We start from the raw sequence: 16598 nt of genomic DNA, 5'->3' as shown, positions 1-16598 counted from the left end.
TGAAACTTTGGACCATGGATGGCTTTGGGGCAATGCATATGGAATACAGTGTTGTCGGACCTCTGACAGCTGTTTGGAATTGATGAAAAACAGGATAATATGAGACCTTTAAGCAGTCAGTGTTTAGTGGGCTGAGTAAGAGCTGCCTTCTGATTGGTGGCGTTGGTTAGTCACATGCAGAGGAATTTGTGCATCTATGTTCTAATTAGATTCACAATTTGTATTCCTGGACAAAGATGCTAGAATTTAAAATGAATTTGGCGGGGGGGTGCAAATACAACATTAGCTATAATTTCATTTTCATATTTATTTTTATTAATGACCATATGTTTTTCTTCTAGGCCTTTGTCCCACACTTACTGAGTTCAGTGAGTTTAATAATAAGAACGGATAATACACTTATTTTGAAATGAAATAGTGAGTTAATGTGTGTCTGATTTCTTCCCTCAGGCTTTACACGAAAGGTCAAATCCCTCCGGGACCCTTCTGCCAAAATGTCCAAGTCCGACCCGCAAACGATGGCGACAATCTCCATCACGGACTCTCCCGATGACATTGCCATCAAAGTTCGCCGCGCCGTCACTGACTTCACCTCCGAGGTCACCTTCGATCCGGAGAAGCGACCCGGTGTGTCCAACCTGGTGACCATCCACGCTGCCATGGCATCGATCAGCGTGAAGGAGGCGGTCTCCCAGGCCGGAGGGTTGGACACGGGCGCCTATAAGAAGCTAGTCGCCGAGGCTGTGATCCAGAGGTTGTCGCCCATCAGGGAGGAGATCTCCAGGCTGAGGGCGGACCGAGCCCACCTGGAGGGAGTGCTGGCCCGGGGGACCGGCAGGGCTCGGGAGCTGGCTGCGCCGGTCCTCAGAGAGGTCCGACAGCGGGTGGGATTCTCCTGAGGGGACACGTCTATTGATGTCCGAAGGACAGTCTACGTCTCGGAGATGTTCAAAGATGTAAAAATGTGTTGAATGCAAAAGACTGTGTGGCAGAGTGTTCAGACTCCAACCTGATTGGCTGAAGACCTTCTTGCTTTGTTGCTTTTGTCTCACTGGAACAGATCAGCAGACTGTAATGTTGGTTTGAAAGCAGCCAAACCAGAAGAGGAAGTCACATGTACAACACACTCGTTCTGAAGACGTTGCGGCTAATTTATCGACTACTATCAACATCAGCCACTCTGTCTCTTTGACATTCCTTCCAGTGTTTTGTCATCTTGTCCTCGGGGCTGACATTTCTCAGCCAAACTGTCACGCCACCAGAATAATTAAAAAGAAATCACTTCTTCAAAGAGGCCACAATGACTTATTACACTCTACTTCATCGGTCGGGTGTTCAAGTGAAAGTTGAATTTAGGTCACAGGTGTTGAGATGTGATGTGCCTCATTCTGTTCACACTAACGACCGTGTGTATATTGTAATATTAGATATAGGATTTATAAAAATCCTGACCGACAAAGAAACAACAGAAAATAAATTAAAACCGAGTTGTGCAAATAAGATTCAGCCCAGATGGTTCGACATCTGTTCATCACAAGTGCTTCGCAAAGCCAAAGAAATGAGAGAACTGTGAAAACACAAATAAAAATACAAATTCAAGAAAGTGCACCCAGCTACCACAAATACACAGGAAATAACAACCGCTCTCAGTGGTGGAAGAAGTACTTTTAAGTAAAAAAAAAAAAATAATAACATGCAAGTAAAGGCACAGAATACTAACATCAAAAATGTGTAAAATTACTCAGGCAGAAGGGGCCATTTCAGAATCATATTTATTAATGGATTTTATTCATGTTAATTTATAATTCATAATGTATTAGCTGATTTATATTTCGGAAAAATCTTAATCTGCAAACTTGTGTAACTAAAGGTATCAAATAAATGTAGAGGAGTAGAAGGATAAAGTACTATACAATGAAAATAAAAGTAAAGTAAACTGAAGTACTTTATTACTTGAGTGAATATACTTTGTTGTATTCCAGCACTGCTCATGTCGTGGTGCTGAACATCTGATCTTCAACACCAATGTAGGTGTTCTTGCTGTGAAGCGTTGTGTCCTGACCCGTACTGTTGTTTTGAATATATATATATATATAAAATAAAAATATAAAAGCGTAGATGCATTATAACCTCAGTGAGTCCTGTCTGCTGATCCTTCACTGCTGCTGGAAACTTCAGGAGGCGTCGCCGCCTTCAAACATCAGCAGGAAGAGTCCAAGTGTTCAGAGTTCAGAGGTAAAGTAAGAGTGTGTGTGAGTGTGTGAGCGTGTGAGTGAGTGAGTGAGTGAGTGAGATCGATCTTTTTGAGTAAAAATTACTTTATTTTTTTTTTTATTCAAAGTTTTTCCCAGTTTATGTGGACAAGACATGGCATAAACCGAACACAGGGCAAATACGTAGACAGGACAAAATCATACACCAAATAAATTTGGGGGAGGGGGGGGTTATCACAAAAACAATGTCGGGGGAATCACAAAAACTCAACGAGGGATGGATGTACATTATTCAATTTTAGCTTTTTTTAAATTGATATTTCCTGCCCATTTGATTTTGTTGATTTCTTGAGACAAATCTAATACAATAATTTTAATTTACTCAAGTATTGTACTTAACTTTGAGGAATGTTTTCTGTACTTTCTACTTCACGACATCTCAAAGGGGAATGTTTTACTATTTACCTCACTTCATGTATTTAATAAGTTACTTTGCAGGTTAATAATACATAATCTAATCAACAAGTTATGTATTAATTTGTTTTTTAAGATTTTTGAAGAATCAATACCTCTACCTCTAATCCAACATCATTCTAAAATGAAGATGTGAGCACTTGTTGAACACACACACACACACACACACACACACACACACACACTGAGTTTAACACACTTGTTTATACATGATTGATTGGCTGTTTATGCACATAAACACTTTGATTTTACATAAATAAACAAAGATCACGTTCAGTGGTGTCATTCTCTCTGAGGACAAACAATCATTTATTTTGTTCTTGTTGAATCTTGTCATTTATACTCCCATGATGCAGCGCTCCTTTAGCAGCACTTTTAATGTCTCGTTCCCTTCATTCTGTCTTGTCCTCTTTTGATTGTTCCTCCACTTTGTTTTTCTCTGTGTTTAACGTCTCCTCTCTCCTCCTCTCATTCCTTTCCTCGTATTGATTTGTTCATCTTCTCTCTTCAAATGCTCCCCCCCCCCCCCCCCCCCCTCTACCTTTCATAAGATTAGAGGAAAATAAGATCCTTTATTAATCCTGAAGGAAATTGTTGTGCAAGAGATTGACCCAAAATTACAAGAGAATAATCATTTCAACCGTTAAGTAATAAATAGTGTAACAAGTAACACTAACACCAGTGCAAAAATAAAATGGCAATACGAATAATGTAAATTGTTTGCTCTCTGTCATCACACGCACGCACAGACACACACACGCACGCACACACACGCAGCAGCAGTATGGAAGGCCATCCAGTTCAATATAGGTGAATTGTAACACGTTAACAACACGTAGACAACACAGACTCACAGACACACAGACACACAGCAGCAGGCTGTGAATCACGCAGACCCGTTCGGACGGATCCACGCCGGCCCGCCGTGTTCTCAGTCTGCCGGAAGAGGTGCTTTTAATGTGAAGGACCGCGTCACTCAGCCGTTTAATGCGCGCGGGTCTAAACTTTAATAGAGTCGTAATAACTGACTTGTTAAAGAGATGGTGATGAACTGATGACGTCCACGCAGTCAAACCTGAAGTCCAGTAACTTCCAGACATGAACGAGTTATTAGTTTCATATTATTAATAACCCACCAAACAGCGTGCAGGGATTTTATCAGACGCAATCATCTCCATTAATGGTGTAGGCCAATCACGTGTGCATTTATTCAGTGAAGGCCTACCCGTCCTGTGTATTCATTTTGTTAATGCTTGTTGTCTGTAATCGTCCTCTAATGTATTTCTGTTAAGGTGGAGCCTCTGAGTGCGGGATGTTTGGTGTCTAAATCCCGTTTATTTAAACTGATGAAGAGGACGGAGGAAAAAACACTCTACATCCGAGTGTCATTGAATTGAATTGATTTATTTGATTATGTAGTTTTCTGTCTAATGATGTGAATGCTACTTTATCAGCTGCAGCCGCGTGATATCTTTTAATTATATAATGGCATTAAAAATGTAAAAGTAACATGCGCAGAAGGATTCTGTTTGTTTGTTTTAGAAAGTCGGGATCAGTGAGTTGCTTATTATGGTCTGCGTTTCCATCCTTTAAAAATATATGTAATATATATTATATACTACAATCCATATCCAGGTGTATCCAATCTACATTGTATTGGTGTGTATTATATCCTTGACTTTTGTCTTAATAACAATCTATTCCATCCTCCAATCAAATGAATTCAAATGTAAATACAATGAGATTAATCTTGTCGACGCACACAAGGATCACTAATCACACTGTTTATTTCCTGCTTTGCTAAAGCTGATCTCTGACATATTGCTTGATCGTAACGACGCTGTTTTTTGATGTTCAACTTAAACACAAACACTGCTGATTTTTTATTTCACGCCTAAACAAACAAGAAGAAAAAAGCGCGTCAGGTGAATGAGGCTGTTTGCACGCAGGCGCGTCAGTGGCCGCTTTGAAGAGCGGACGCGGAGCTGCAGCAGCAGTTGCTCTGCTCTGTACCGCTATATTTAGAGGCGCCGGGCCGCGGTGGAAGGTGCTGAAACAGCCCGAGAGCCGCTGTCACTTTGGATGCTTTACTGCACGCTTTATCCCCGGGTTAGCGGGGTCAAACGCTTTCTTTTACTAATTGAATATTAACGGCACGTTTCCGCCCACCTTTCACGTGTCCGTCTGCCGGGATGAAGTCCGGAATAAAGCCGGACGTGTTAGGAAGCGTTGGTTTGGTTAAAGCAAACACAGCTGGCAAGAGCAGCGTGTTTTAGGGCCCAAAACGTAAAAATAAAAAAACAAAACGGCCGCAAGATAAATCAGAAAATATTCGAGAGAAACTACTTGGTTGCACTGGAGCTCATAAAAGGTTCCGTCTAAACCTCTGGAGCCATTTGTTTGCTTTAAAAGAACCGCGTCTCGAGCTGGACTCGGATGCCATCCGGACTGGATCCGGACTGTCATTCGGATCCGAACGGCAACAATTGGTTTGAGTTTCTCCCCCCGGTATTTAACGGGTCCCCCCCCCCAGGGACTTAAACCAGCACGCACGCACGCGCGCACCTAGAATATTTGCTTTCCGCACAAAATCCTCCACATCTTATAAAAAACAAAGTATCATGGTTTAGTGTTCTGAAATTACCTCATCTATTTTTTTTCTAATCCAAACTAATTTTCCGTCCCTGATTGTAGTGCATTTAAGCTCAGTCCCATTATTATAATACATACACGTGATATCTGGTGCAGGATAAAGTCACGGGTATTATTGTTTCCGTTAACGTAAAGTGCGTTAGCTGCTCATGTCTGTCAGACGTGATTGTGTTTGTTGCATATAATTCTAGCTTGTGTGAGCAGCCCGTACAGCTGTGAACCACAGCCCCAGCTCCACGTTGACCTGGAGGCCCGCTGCCCCTCACCACAAACACAAACACATTCGGAGCATGTAGGGACCAACAGCAGTGAACGCACCACCGGCGAACCCAATGTGTGTCATGTATTCACGAGCGTGTCTCCCTGCAGACGGATCACACGCACTTACACGGATCGTTAGAACCATTATTATTAATTATTATTATTATTATTATTATTATTATTATTATTATTATTATTATTATTATGTGTACTATTAGCAGCCTTTGGCAAATTTTGGGCTATGTAATTATATTTGATTTGACCTTAATATTCACTTAATGATTATTTTCATTATTCTATTTGAATATTTAATATTTAGTCTTTCGTCTTATATATATATATATTTATATATATATTTATTTATATATATATATATATATATATATATATATATATATATATATATATATATATATATATATATATATATATATATATATATATAAATAAAATAAATTTTTATGCTTGCTATTAGAAATAATTATTCTTTTCATTAGACCAGTCCTATATATATATATATATATATAATAATTATATATTATTATTAATTATATTATATATAATAATTATATATATATATATAATTATTTCTAATAGCAGGTAAACATTTTATTTTATTTTGTATATATATATATATATACAAAATAAAATAATTTTGTATATATATATATATATATACAAAATAAAATAAAATGTTTACCTGCTATTAGAAATAATTATTCTTTTCATTAGACCTGTCATATACACACACACACACACACACACACACACACACACACACACACACACACACACACACAAAATAAAATGAAAGGTTAACTTGTTATTAGAAATAATTATTATTTTCATTAGACCACAGAGTCAAAATGTTTTGTTTACTTTCCCCACACAATACTAAACACGATCATTTTCTTCTGATATATTTTCAAGGCTAAATTGGTTATAAATGAATCGAATAACTGCCCTTATTGGCTTCAAATTGAAATGTTATTTTAAGGTAATTCTGTGTCTTAATTATTTTCATCAGAAAACGGAAATGACACGTCAGTGTGTTTGAGTAAATGGTCGGTTTGTATACACTTGTTTTAAAGTTGTCGTTTATACTCTAATGCTATTTTAAGAATGATTATTTAATTTGAATACATGATTTAAATTGTATTTAATCCGCTGGTAAATCACCTCCCTGTAAACGGTGTAAACACAGCAGTTTACCTTGTAGGATATTTTCCGCTACCGACCTGAAATCAGCGCTCATCGAGGCCGAGCCGAGCCTTTTAACCCGCTAATCCCCCGTTCCTCCCCGTGTTCCGGTGACCGTGCAGACCCGAGATCAGCCCACCTGTCCTGCCGACGTGAAGAAGAAGCTGTATCGTGACTTTTCCTACAATCCCCGGTAACGATCGAATCAGCGGCGCGGACTCACTCGGTGAAAAGACAAGAACATTGAAAAGGAGTTCGGATGCTTCGGCCTCGGCGGACTCGAACCTGCGGATGAGAAGTGACGCTGCAGCATCTGAGGGGACAGACGGGCACAAAACAAGAGCATCAGTTAACTCGAAGTGACTGGCGGTAGTTTATTATCATAGGACGCTGTTTGCAGGCAAATGTGCGTGTGAGGCAGAAGCTCGTCCAATAACACGCGGATGTATTTCTCTATCGGCTCCGCGGCGCAGTCCGCTCATCAGGCCGCTGTAGTCCGGATGACGGCTCCTCTTCCAGGACGGCCGTCTCACTCCGCTGCCATTGGACGGAACACTTTCTCTCGCCGTCGCTCCTCACTTCCTATTGGCTGCGCGGGTTTGACAGGGCGCGCGAGGGCCGCCCCTCTGCGCCCGGACAAGAAAAAAAAACTCCTCCAGAAGTGAGTATCAATCAGCGAGAAGTTCGAGGGACAGAAAGAGAAAAAGAAAGAGGCGGAGAGGAAGGACGGAGAGACGCGCAAAGCGGCAGACCGCATCCAGACTCTCAATCCCGGACTTGATCTCACGCGCAGCCAGGATGGCACAGTCTGCCTTCACGCGTTTCACGCGGCGTTTCTAGTCACAGTTGGGATTACTTTGGACACTTGGTGAGTTTGCGCCCCGCTGTAAACACTGACGTGTGCAATTTTTTTTTTTAACGATCTCGCTTCGCTGCGTTGCACGGACGGAGAGGGTTTTTCGCCGCGTCCTCCCCTTCGGGTGGATTTGAGAGAAATGAGTGAGAGGAGGCGATCTGCCGCAGCTCTGAGCTCGAGAGCGCACGCTTTTTCCGTTGAAGCCCTGATCGGCTCCAACAAGAAGAGGAAGCTCCGAGGCTGGGAGGAGAAGGAGCTGGAGTTGTCCATGGAGAGCCTCGCCACGGACGGAGAGGACCCGGCGCACTGTCTGGACATGGACCCGGGTCAGTGCGCAGACATGCACCACACCGCTCACACGTCCGGACCCGTTATTACCAACACAAAAGCGACGAGTCCCGAGTCCAAACATGGCTCCACTTCCAATGACCCAACCCACGACAGGCCCGAGGAGCTCCACGCGCTCCGTGCGAACGTGGAGCCTCGGCTCTCGTTTACACAGAGAGGAGCACGTCGGTATCAGGAATATGACGCAGAATAAAACACGCATTAACGTGCAGCGTTAACAAACCCAAACTACGTACAAGTCGAGCTGCAGATATAAGACGTGCGTTTGTGTCGCGGCGGCGCGGCTCGTCCACGTTTGGACTCCGGGCTGGCGGACTCCACAATAACAGTGACACGAAAACAATACGAGTCGAAGCGTCGCTGTTTGCTCGTTTGGCCCCGGGCCCGCGGAGAGGCCTCGGAACGAACCGAACAAACTCAGCTACGTTTCACTCGCGTTCAGTGATTAAACCAACAGCGTCAGACTCGTTACTAACGTGCGCACTAAAGGCGCGCTGCGTGTGCCACGCGCACCACGTTGAATCCCTCCCCAGGTGTGAGAGGACGTTTAGTGAAATCAAAGACTTCGTCTTCCATCAGCTTCTCGGCGCTTAGTTTGAAATCAACCAACATCCAACGTCCGCGTAGAATGTGAAGCAATGAATCACCGCGATAGTGGAAAAGCACGACAAAACAATAACATACAATAAAATAAAAATCATTTACAAGTGAAACAAAATCCAAGATTATTTTTTAAATAAAATCTGGTAAAAAATATAATTGTAGAAATCCAGATAGAAAAATGCCAATATTGTCTATAATATTCATAAAAATATGCCATAAGTATATATGGAATGGAATGATATGTTTTGTGTTAAATTCACGGCGTATTCATCTAAACTTTCTAAACTAATGAATTCCTCCGTTTCTGGATGAATGTATTAGTTAGGAGTGAAAAGAAATGCTGCTGCTTGTTTCATTTAGACTTCAGTGTTTTAAAGAAGGTAAACCTGCCGCGCCTTCACTGTCTTTGTTTCGCTAAACTTCGACACTTCTTTTTTACAGCCGCAGGATGAGAAGCTTTCTACCTGCAGCTGGAAGTGAAATTATTTACTTTATGTTGCTGAAGTTTAGTCGCGTGTTTGCAAAACGTTAGAATTGGTGAAAAAGCCTCGATCAAATGTCTGGTCATTAACTTCTGGATATGTTGTTTGGCTTTCAATATACAAAATGACATTATCTTCGATCTGCAGCGGCTTGTAGACAGACATGAAGCCGCCGCCGCTGCAGTCCGAGGCCGCTGCAGTGTGACCTCCGGGCCGCCGCGCCGCGCCGCACCGACGCGTTAAAGGAGAAGTATGAAATGAGGAGATTTGGTCTCTGACTGGATGCTTGTTGTTGCTGATATTAAAGTGTCTGCAGACGCACGTGAGTCCAGACGCCGATTCCACTGTTGCTAATGACAACCAGCTTGTTTCCTCCTCAGACGTTATTAAACGACTTTTCTAACCGACTTAGCATCAGAAAAGTCTTGAGCTGTTTTTCGTCGCCCAGAAGAGTTTTAGGATTTGTGGCTCAATGAACTACAGAGTTCCCTGTTGCCCCCCCAACCCCTCCCCAGCCCCGGGTCCCACTCATTAGCAGGCGGGTTCCTGGCAGGTTCAGCGGGTCCTGATCGGGTCCTAAAGCCTCCGCTTTGGCGCTTCGTGCGGCGGTGGCCGAGAACAGCGAGTCTCTGTGGTCAGATTATGTGGTTTAGAGGAATCCTTAACGGAGTGATTTTATTTTTACTCCGCTCCAGGCGAGGCTGGAAGCCGGCGGGTCGTATAACACGTTTATTAGCCCCAGAAACAAGGGCAGGACTGAGGAAGGCGCGGGACCAGGCTCGCGTTTAACGGCTCGACGGTTCTGCTGAACAGAACAGCGCAGTGAACAAGTCGTTTTGTTAGACCTCAAAAAACAACCACATCTCCATAATATTTACCCTTTAAGACCTTCATTAACACGTCGGCTGCATCTGTGCAAGTTTAATATTTCAGCATGAAAGGCCCGTCCCAAACGCCGCGATTTACAAGGCGACACTTTACGCACAGATTACGCACCGCACTGCAAACAGCCGAACCCTCATAGACGCCCGTTAATTAAGATCCATCATGATTACTGCATAATGTTCTACTGATACTGAAACACCGGGTCGTTTCTCAGCGCGGGCTGATAAAAGAGACGTGTGCATGAAGGTTTTACTGCCGGGTCTCCATCAGTGAGGAAACAGGTGCTCTCACTATGTGGATTCGGTTACTCAGTGATTTCATGCTTGGCAGATTGCTACTGTCCGCTTCTCAAAGCTGCTGCGACTTCATTAAAACCATCAACTCCCTTCATAAAGGACCATTTCACTTTTTATATAATTAAATGTTCAGTACGGCTTGAACGAATCAATAGTGTGTAACGTGTGAATAGCTTGAGAGCGCCATAACACCTCACGGGATCAGATTTTCTGTAGCTGCTACAACATCAAATGGAAACACTGCAGACGACGAGAGATACATTATCCTTCCTGGTCTATTAGTCCTGTAGGTGTCAACAACCAGGTGTTATCCTCTTAGTCAGAAACATTTAAAAAGAAGGTAGCCTACATATTCTAAATCAGCGGGAGAATTTATGCAACTGCAATAAAAAAAGTAATTCCAACTGCATTATCTGCAGCTTTAAAAACTCTGCCTCAGCATCACTGAAACCATCGCCACACCAGAGAAATCTAAAGTCTAAAACTAGAAACAGTTGCAACTTTTTATAGTCTTGCATTCATTTGTAAAAGTATATCTGACTTCATTAGAAGCACTTCTCCTTTCTGTTATATTTCCATTACATGTGCACGCGCTTTAGGTTCACTTCAGCTCCTGTATCTGCACGTGAACTTTGACCCAGAGGACAGTTTGACGTATGACACTGACTTGTTTCAACTCGGATCAATTAGTTCTACGGTTTTAATGGCGCCTGGCAGTGAGCTGATTGGGAGCCCTGAACCGCAACATACAGGCCACGAGTGTGTGTGTGTGTGTGTGTGTGTGTGTGTGTGTGTGTGTGTGTGTGTGTGTGTGTGTGTGTGTGTGTGTGTGTGTGTGTGTGTGAGGCCAACCGCAGCTCTGCAGGGCAGCGTTCTGCCGAGTGGGCACATTATTGTTCATCAATAAATGTCAGTTATTTTTGTATTTTTTTAACAAACAACTGAACGGAAGCTACAACAACGTTGGATTCATGTTCATAATAATTAAGCTGTAAAAAGTCAAAACAACTCGTGTTGGTTGTAGTAAAAAATCTGGATCGACTGCTTGGCTTTACCCAATAACGGCAACTTCTTAAAAAGGTGCGCAAAATACCGTATTCTTCAGGCTGATGATTGTGTGCGTGCGTGTGTGTGTGTGTATGTGTATGTGTATGTGTATGTATGTGCGCGCGCGTCTCGTTGACTCTCGTTCCTTCCAAACATCCCGGTTCAGATGCGCGAGGTAGATCCGGAGCTGCTCAACGTGGCTTTTCAGCGCGAGTTTGTTGCAAATATTTAAAGCACACTTCACCTTCGATACCAGAGATTTCATGAATGTTTGTGTCGATGCAGCGTCGAGTCTCGTTGCTGTTGCAGCGGACACGTAACTGCGTTGAGATGATAAAAGCGCAGAACCTGCGGACGCGCGGCTCTGAGGCGGCGGGCCAAACTATAGGAAGTGTGTAGTTTCCAGGCCGTTGCACTGATGGGAAGTCAGCCCCGCATGTGCCAGAGAAAATAAATATCCCATTAAAATATTGACTGAAGTTTAACGTTTGACATTTGCAGTTGTTTATTGGCGTGCCCGCATTTTACAGAAACATATTTCTATATCTGCTGCATTTCATTTAAACGAATGAAACACTTTAAAACTGTAACACGGTGATTTAAACTAGTATGATGTAAAGGTAAGATGTAAATCTGTGACATTACGACGTAATAAAACACAACATTTTGTCGGCATCTGGTGCGTAAGCTGGGACGGATGCAGTGCAGTTTATTAGAAATGTGCTCAAGCTATACTCGTGTATTTAAAAGGTGGCAGAGGGCCACAGTTGGCCCGCGGGCCGCAGTTTGGCTCCGTTGGGTTCAGATTTATAGACTCATTCCAGGCCTTTAAATGATAAATGAGTTTCAGTCGAACATCAGTGAGGAATACAGATGTTGCTGTTTAATCAGTCATTAGAACAGTCTGAGGGTCAGTTTGATGATCACGTGACCCTCGTCAGCGCAGCAGGGACGCGCGATGACTGAAAATAACCAACGTTTGAGACGTCCTCGCGCGCACTCTAAAGCGCGCGTGTAGAAATGACTTCCAGAAGAATCCGATGTTCCGGCTCCGCCTCTGCATGAAACGACACGATCTCCCGTGAAGATGACGTTAGGCCGCTGACGTCGGGACGTGAGCCGTTCTTCCTGTAACACGAGCAGCAATAAGTGTTTTTATGGACAGCGAGGGGCCGCTGGTTGTCTGTCTGACTGTCTGTCTGACTGTCTGACTGTATCTGCATGTGTGGGAGCCGTTAAAACGCACACGAAGGGGGATGTAATCGTGTGTGACAGTCCTCACTGGAAGGATTTCCCAAGAAGATGATGGAAAATGTCTCTGTGCCTTTACCCCCCCCCCCCCCCCCCCCCCCCAGCTCTTCCTATCTCCATCACCGCTCTCTCCGCTCTCTTTCCAGCAGCCTTGGCCGCGGCGGTTTTCGCCGGGACGCTGTCCAGTGTCTCAGCAGCTCTGCATTTGCATAACCATATTTGTGTGTCCCTAGTCAGCCAAGTCAACGTGTCAGGGCTCCCAATAAATAATACATTATTAGATTCTCTCTCTCTTTTGGGTGGTGGTGCTGGTGGTGGCGGAGGATATTCAGCTGTAAACGGTTTCTGAGAAAAAGTGGAATAAGACGTAGTGTGTGGTGATCTTATGAGTTTTATCTGGGAAAAGAGCAGCTTTGGGGTGTTGAGGATTTGACATCCAGCTGGAAAAACTATAATGCAGCTTGATATGTAACCCCATAAGCTTTCCATGAAATATATTTTAAATAACATCACACGAGTGTTATTAAAGGTCAGAGTCAAGTACGTCTTTGTTGGGGTATTCCTCTTTAAACGTGCAATTATTATTGTTATTATTATTATTATTATTATTATTATTATTATTATTATTATTATTATTATCATTATCATTATCATTATTATTATTACCGGAAATAAAATAAAAAAAAAACAGATTTGGTTTTAGAATCTGGTGTAATTTATTTAATTTCCTGCTTTATTTGAAAGAATCCAGTCTGTGTTTTGAGGTTTGACAGTGAAGATGAATGTACGTGGTACAGCATGAAAGGAAAACTTGGCTGCAAGGTAGACGTTATAATCCTGCAGGCCGCGCGGGCTTCGGATGGTCGTTCCTGTTATTTTGTCCACCCTGCTGCTGGTTTGAAGTAAACGTGAACAGGAGGCTGAGGTCATGCTGCTCGGTGTGTGAGTCCGAGGCTCCGGCGGGTGGAAAGCTTCCCTGTAGGTCTGGATGCGGTTCAGGATGGAGGGAACGTTTATCTGCTCTAGATGCGTCTGAATGGTCAGTCTGTTCAATGCGCTGCACGAGGAGCTCACTCAGCTCGACGCTTCCCGTCGGACTTCTCCATTGTGTGACCTAATTTGACATTTTCTACGTCGAATCTCAAAGGCTTCACGCAACATTTATTCCGCTTTTGACAGCAGCCCAGAACTCCATGACGAGTTGAGCCGGCGAGCCAAAGCTGCAGACGGCAGGTGATCTGGAGTCAGAGCCGCTGTCCTTGTGCGCCAACTTTCCTGCGTAAAGCCGAAGCGCATTAATCCAACTGTTTCCGAGCTGCCTTCTCATCATCTTGCTCCTCATTCTCCCTTCAGACTCGGAGGCGAGTCCCGGATCGGACGGAGAGGGTCTGGCCGAACGGACGTCGTGCTCCTTCGGCTCTCCTGCCGAACTGGCCCCCGTCGCCTGCGAGCCGTCGCCCCCGGCCTCCATGGAGGAGATCCAGGTGGAGCTGCAGTGCGCGGACCTGTGGAAGCGCTTCCACGACATCGGCACGGAGATGATCATCACCAAGGCGGGCAGGTAGGCCGGACACGCGCACACGCACACGCACGCACACATCAGAAGGGCTTACGTGCAGATTCGCGGTGGACTCATGGCGCGTAAGAGGCGAACTTTTACGCAGTATTTTTTTTTTTTTTTTGACAAACCGCAAACTCAGTTCCGCAATTAGAGCTTCTTAAAAAAGAATCAAATATGAGAGAAATGACACAAAACGCACAGATGTGTCGAACAAATGTTCAGACGCACAAACAAATCAGCGTCATTTTAAAAGAAGCATACAGTTCACTCTCTCACGCGCGCAAACACACACACACACACACACACACACACACACACACACACACACACACACACACACACACGCACGCTCTCACACCTCGGCGCTGTGTTTGCAGGGTGTTAATGTGTTGCACATGCAGGCCTCTCTGCTGCGTTCAGGCGTCGTGACGCGGCAGGTTGCTCCTGCTGAGTCGGAGAAGAAGGAGAGCTGCTTCTGATTAATCTCGCTCGAACATGCGCCGTGTTCCTCTCGCGCGCTCGGGCCAACAGTGCAAACCCAGAGCGCGCGCAGAGGTTGACCTGCGGATCCTGCAGGAAGAACCTTTCCCCGCAGTCTGCGCCGCTCACTTCCGCTCACACTTCCTCCTCTGTTCACATGCGGCGGCTCCACGGACACAATATAGAACTTTAACTAGCGCGTTATTATCACCGCGTTGAGTCGTTAAAAATTATATATATATATATATATATGGTTACATTGTATTTAATAAGGCGGAAAGGCACATTATAACATTTATTTTATATGTTTTATATATCCCCTTCAAAATGCTTCAGTTTTTTACGTCATTGAGGCTGAGAACGCGTTTTATGTTTATTTATTATTATTTCTTCTTGCAAAATGGCCAAAAATAAAACATGATCTTGTATATCAGAAAGTCAGTTATTTATTTATTTTTATATATATATATATTTTTTACAGAGATCCAAGACTAAATGAAACATCAGAGAATATTTGTTTCTCGTTCCGTTTGACAGGAGAGTTTTATCTGTTTGTAATATGGAAAATATATATTCCAAATTGAAATAATGTTGCTGTCCTCCGCTCGTTGCACTTTTTTTTTTTATGAATTGGCTTTAAATTGATAATCAGCTCGTAAATACAGCAACAATCTTTTTCTGCGCTGAGGCGGAGTGAGGGCGGACTCGAAACGTCGCCGTGTGCATTTCACGGCCTGCTCGTAATAAGCTCGTAAATCCGGGAGAGAAGGAAGCAAGAGAACAGCCCTCCGTTCTCATTAGGCCGGCCCGGATTTATGAGCTTTAAATGAGACGGCAAAAACTCTGCGTTTGATGTACAAAACGAGGAATTACGTTGAAATGTCTCATAGAAGCTCATAATATAGCTGCTGTTTTTCAGGGGTTTTTCATGGGGTTTTGAATGAGCTTAAAAGCTGCAACCGATGGAAGGAGCTGCTTGCTCAAATATATCGAGGATTAATATATATATATATATATACATAAATACAATTCCAGTTTGAAAGTTTAAGAATGTTATGATGAAATAAAGACCGCAACCACAGAGTAATATGTGAGTGCAAAGGTCAGAGGTCACAGTAGCATAGCAATATGGAACAAAGTATTTCTCTCCAATTATGGAAAGTTCACTGACTGGAAATATGTCATGAAAATAACACATTATATATTTTTATATATCCATTTTTTATTTGATATAAATCCATAAATCAGAGTAATGACAGCGATCAAGTAAAGGTTCACATTGTGCATGATCATGTTGAAATGAAAGTGATTTATTCATTTTTATTAAATACATTTTAAAGACTTTCCACTTCACAGGATTAGCAGTATTTCAGTTAAAGGAGCCAATCAGGATCAGAATAACCACAGACACACAATCAAGTGCCCAAATAAATATTATATATGTTATATATGCATATATATTGATGCACAAACATTTACACCAGTTGTTGTTAATTTCTAGGATTGATGGCAGACAGACAGGAAACATTTTGCAACAAATATTTTAATTATATATTTTTTTGTTGTAAATTCTCATCAGTTAGATTTCCAATAATAATCCCACAATCGTAGATCAGTGATGAAGACTGAGCCGCAATTGTGTCATCAACCAGTTAATCCAGTATCCATGATTATGTAACAAACCTTTATGACAATCGATAGATCTTAATAAACATAGTAACTTCTTCTTATCAAGCTGCAACAGTCATTTTCTGTTTTAGTCCGGGATTACTTTTGGGATTTAGTGCTTTTCCTCCCCTCAGATCCATGAGTTGGAAGAATAATTCCTTTTGGCAGCCGTTTTGTTGGTTTTTGTTTTCATTATTTATTCCTGCAATTTTCACCATTATGTTTGTTTTATCAAAACTCTTATTGTGAGGAGAAGGGAACTCTTAACTATTTAAATAAAATAATCTTTAGTTTTAAGTTTTAGGCAGTGTCGAAGCTTCC

The 16598-nt window shown here is 42.8% G+C and overlaps 2 protein-coding genes across 2 annotated transcripts in view; both read left to right on the top strand.

Moving 5' to 3' along the window:
• wars2 (tryptophanyl tRNA synthetase 2, mitochondrial) overlaps positions 1 to 1664 on the top strand; it is a 36826-nt gene extending 35162 nt beyond the window's left edge. The window contains exon 6 of the mRNA XM_084022819.1: positions 451 to 1664. Within this exon, the coding sequence (XP_083878945.1) occupies positions 451 to 899 (449 nt within the window). The 3' untranslated portion in view covers positions 900 to 1664. The remainder of the gene's footprint in view (positions 1 to 450) is intronic.
• A 5820-nt stretch (positions 1665 to 7484) lies between these two features.
• tbx15 (T-box transcription factor 15) overlaps positions 7485 to 16598 on the top strand; it is a 36691-nt gene continuing 27577 nt past the window's right edge. The window contains exons 1-2 of the mRNA XM_084022820.1: positions 7485 to 7982; positions 13922 to 14129. Coding sequence (XP_083878946.1) covers positions 7796 to 7982; positions 13922 to 14129 — 395 coding nt within the window. The 5' untranslated portion in view covers positions 7485 to 7795. The remainder of the gene's footprint in view (positions 7983 to 13921; positions 14130 to 16598) is intronic.

This window comes from Eutrigla gurnardus (assembly GCF_963514095.1).
Source record: "Eutrigla gurnardus genome assembly, chromosome: 12".
Classification (NCBI taxonomy): domain Eukaryota; kingdom Metazoa; phylum Chordata; class Actinopteri; order Perciformes; family Triglidae; genus Eutrigla; species Eutrigla gurnardus.
The sequence above is the reverse complement of the archived record's forward strand: the minus strand, read 5'-3'. Positions and strand labels throughout refer to the sequence as shown.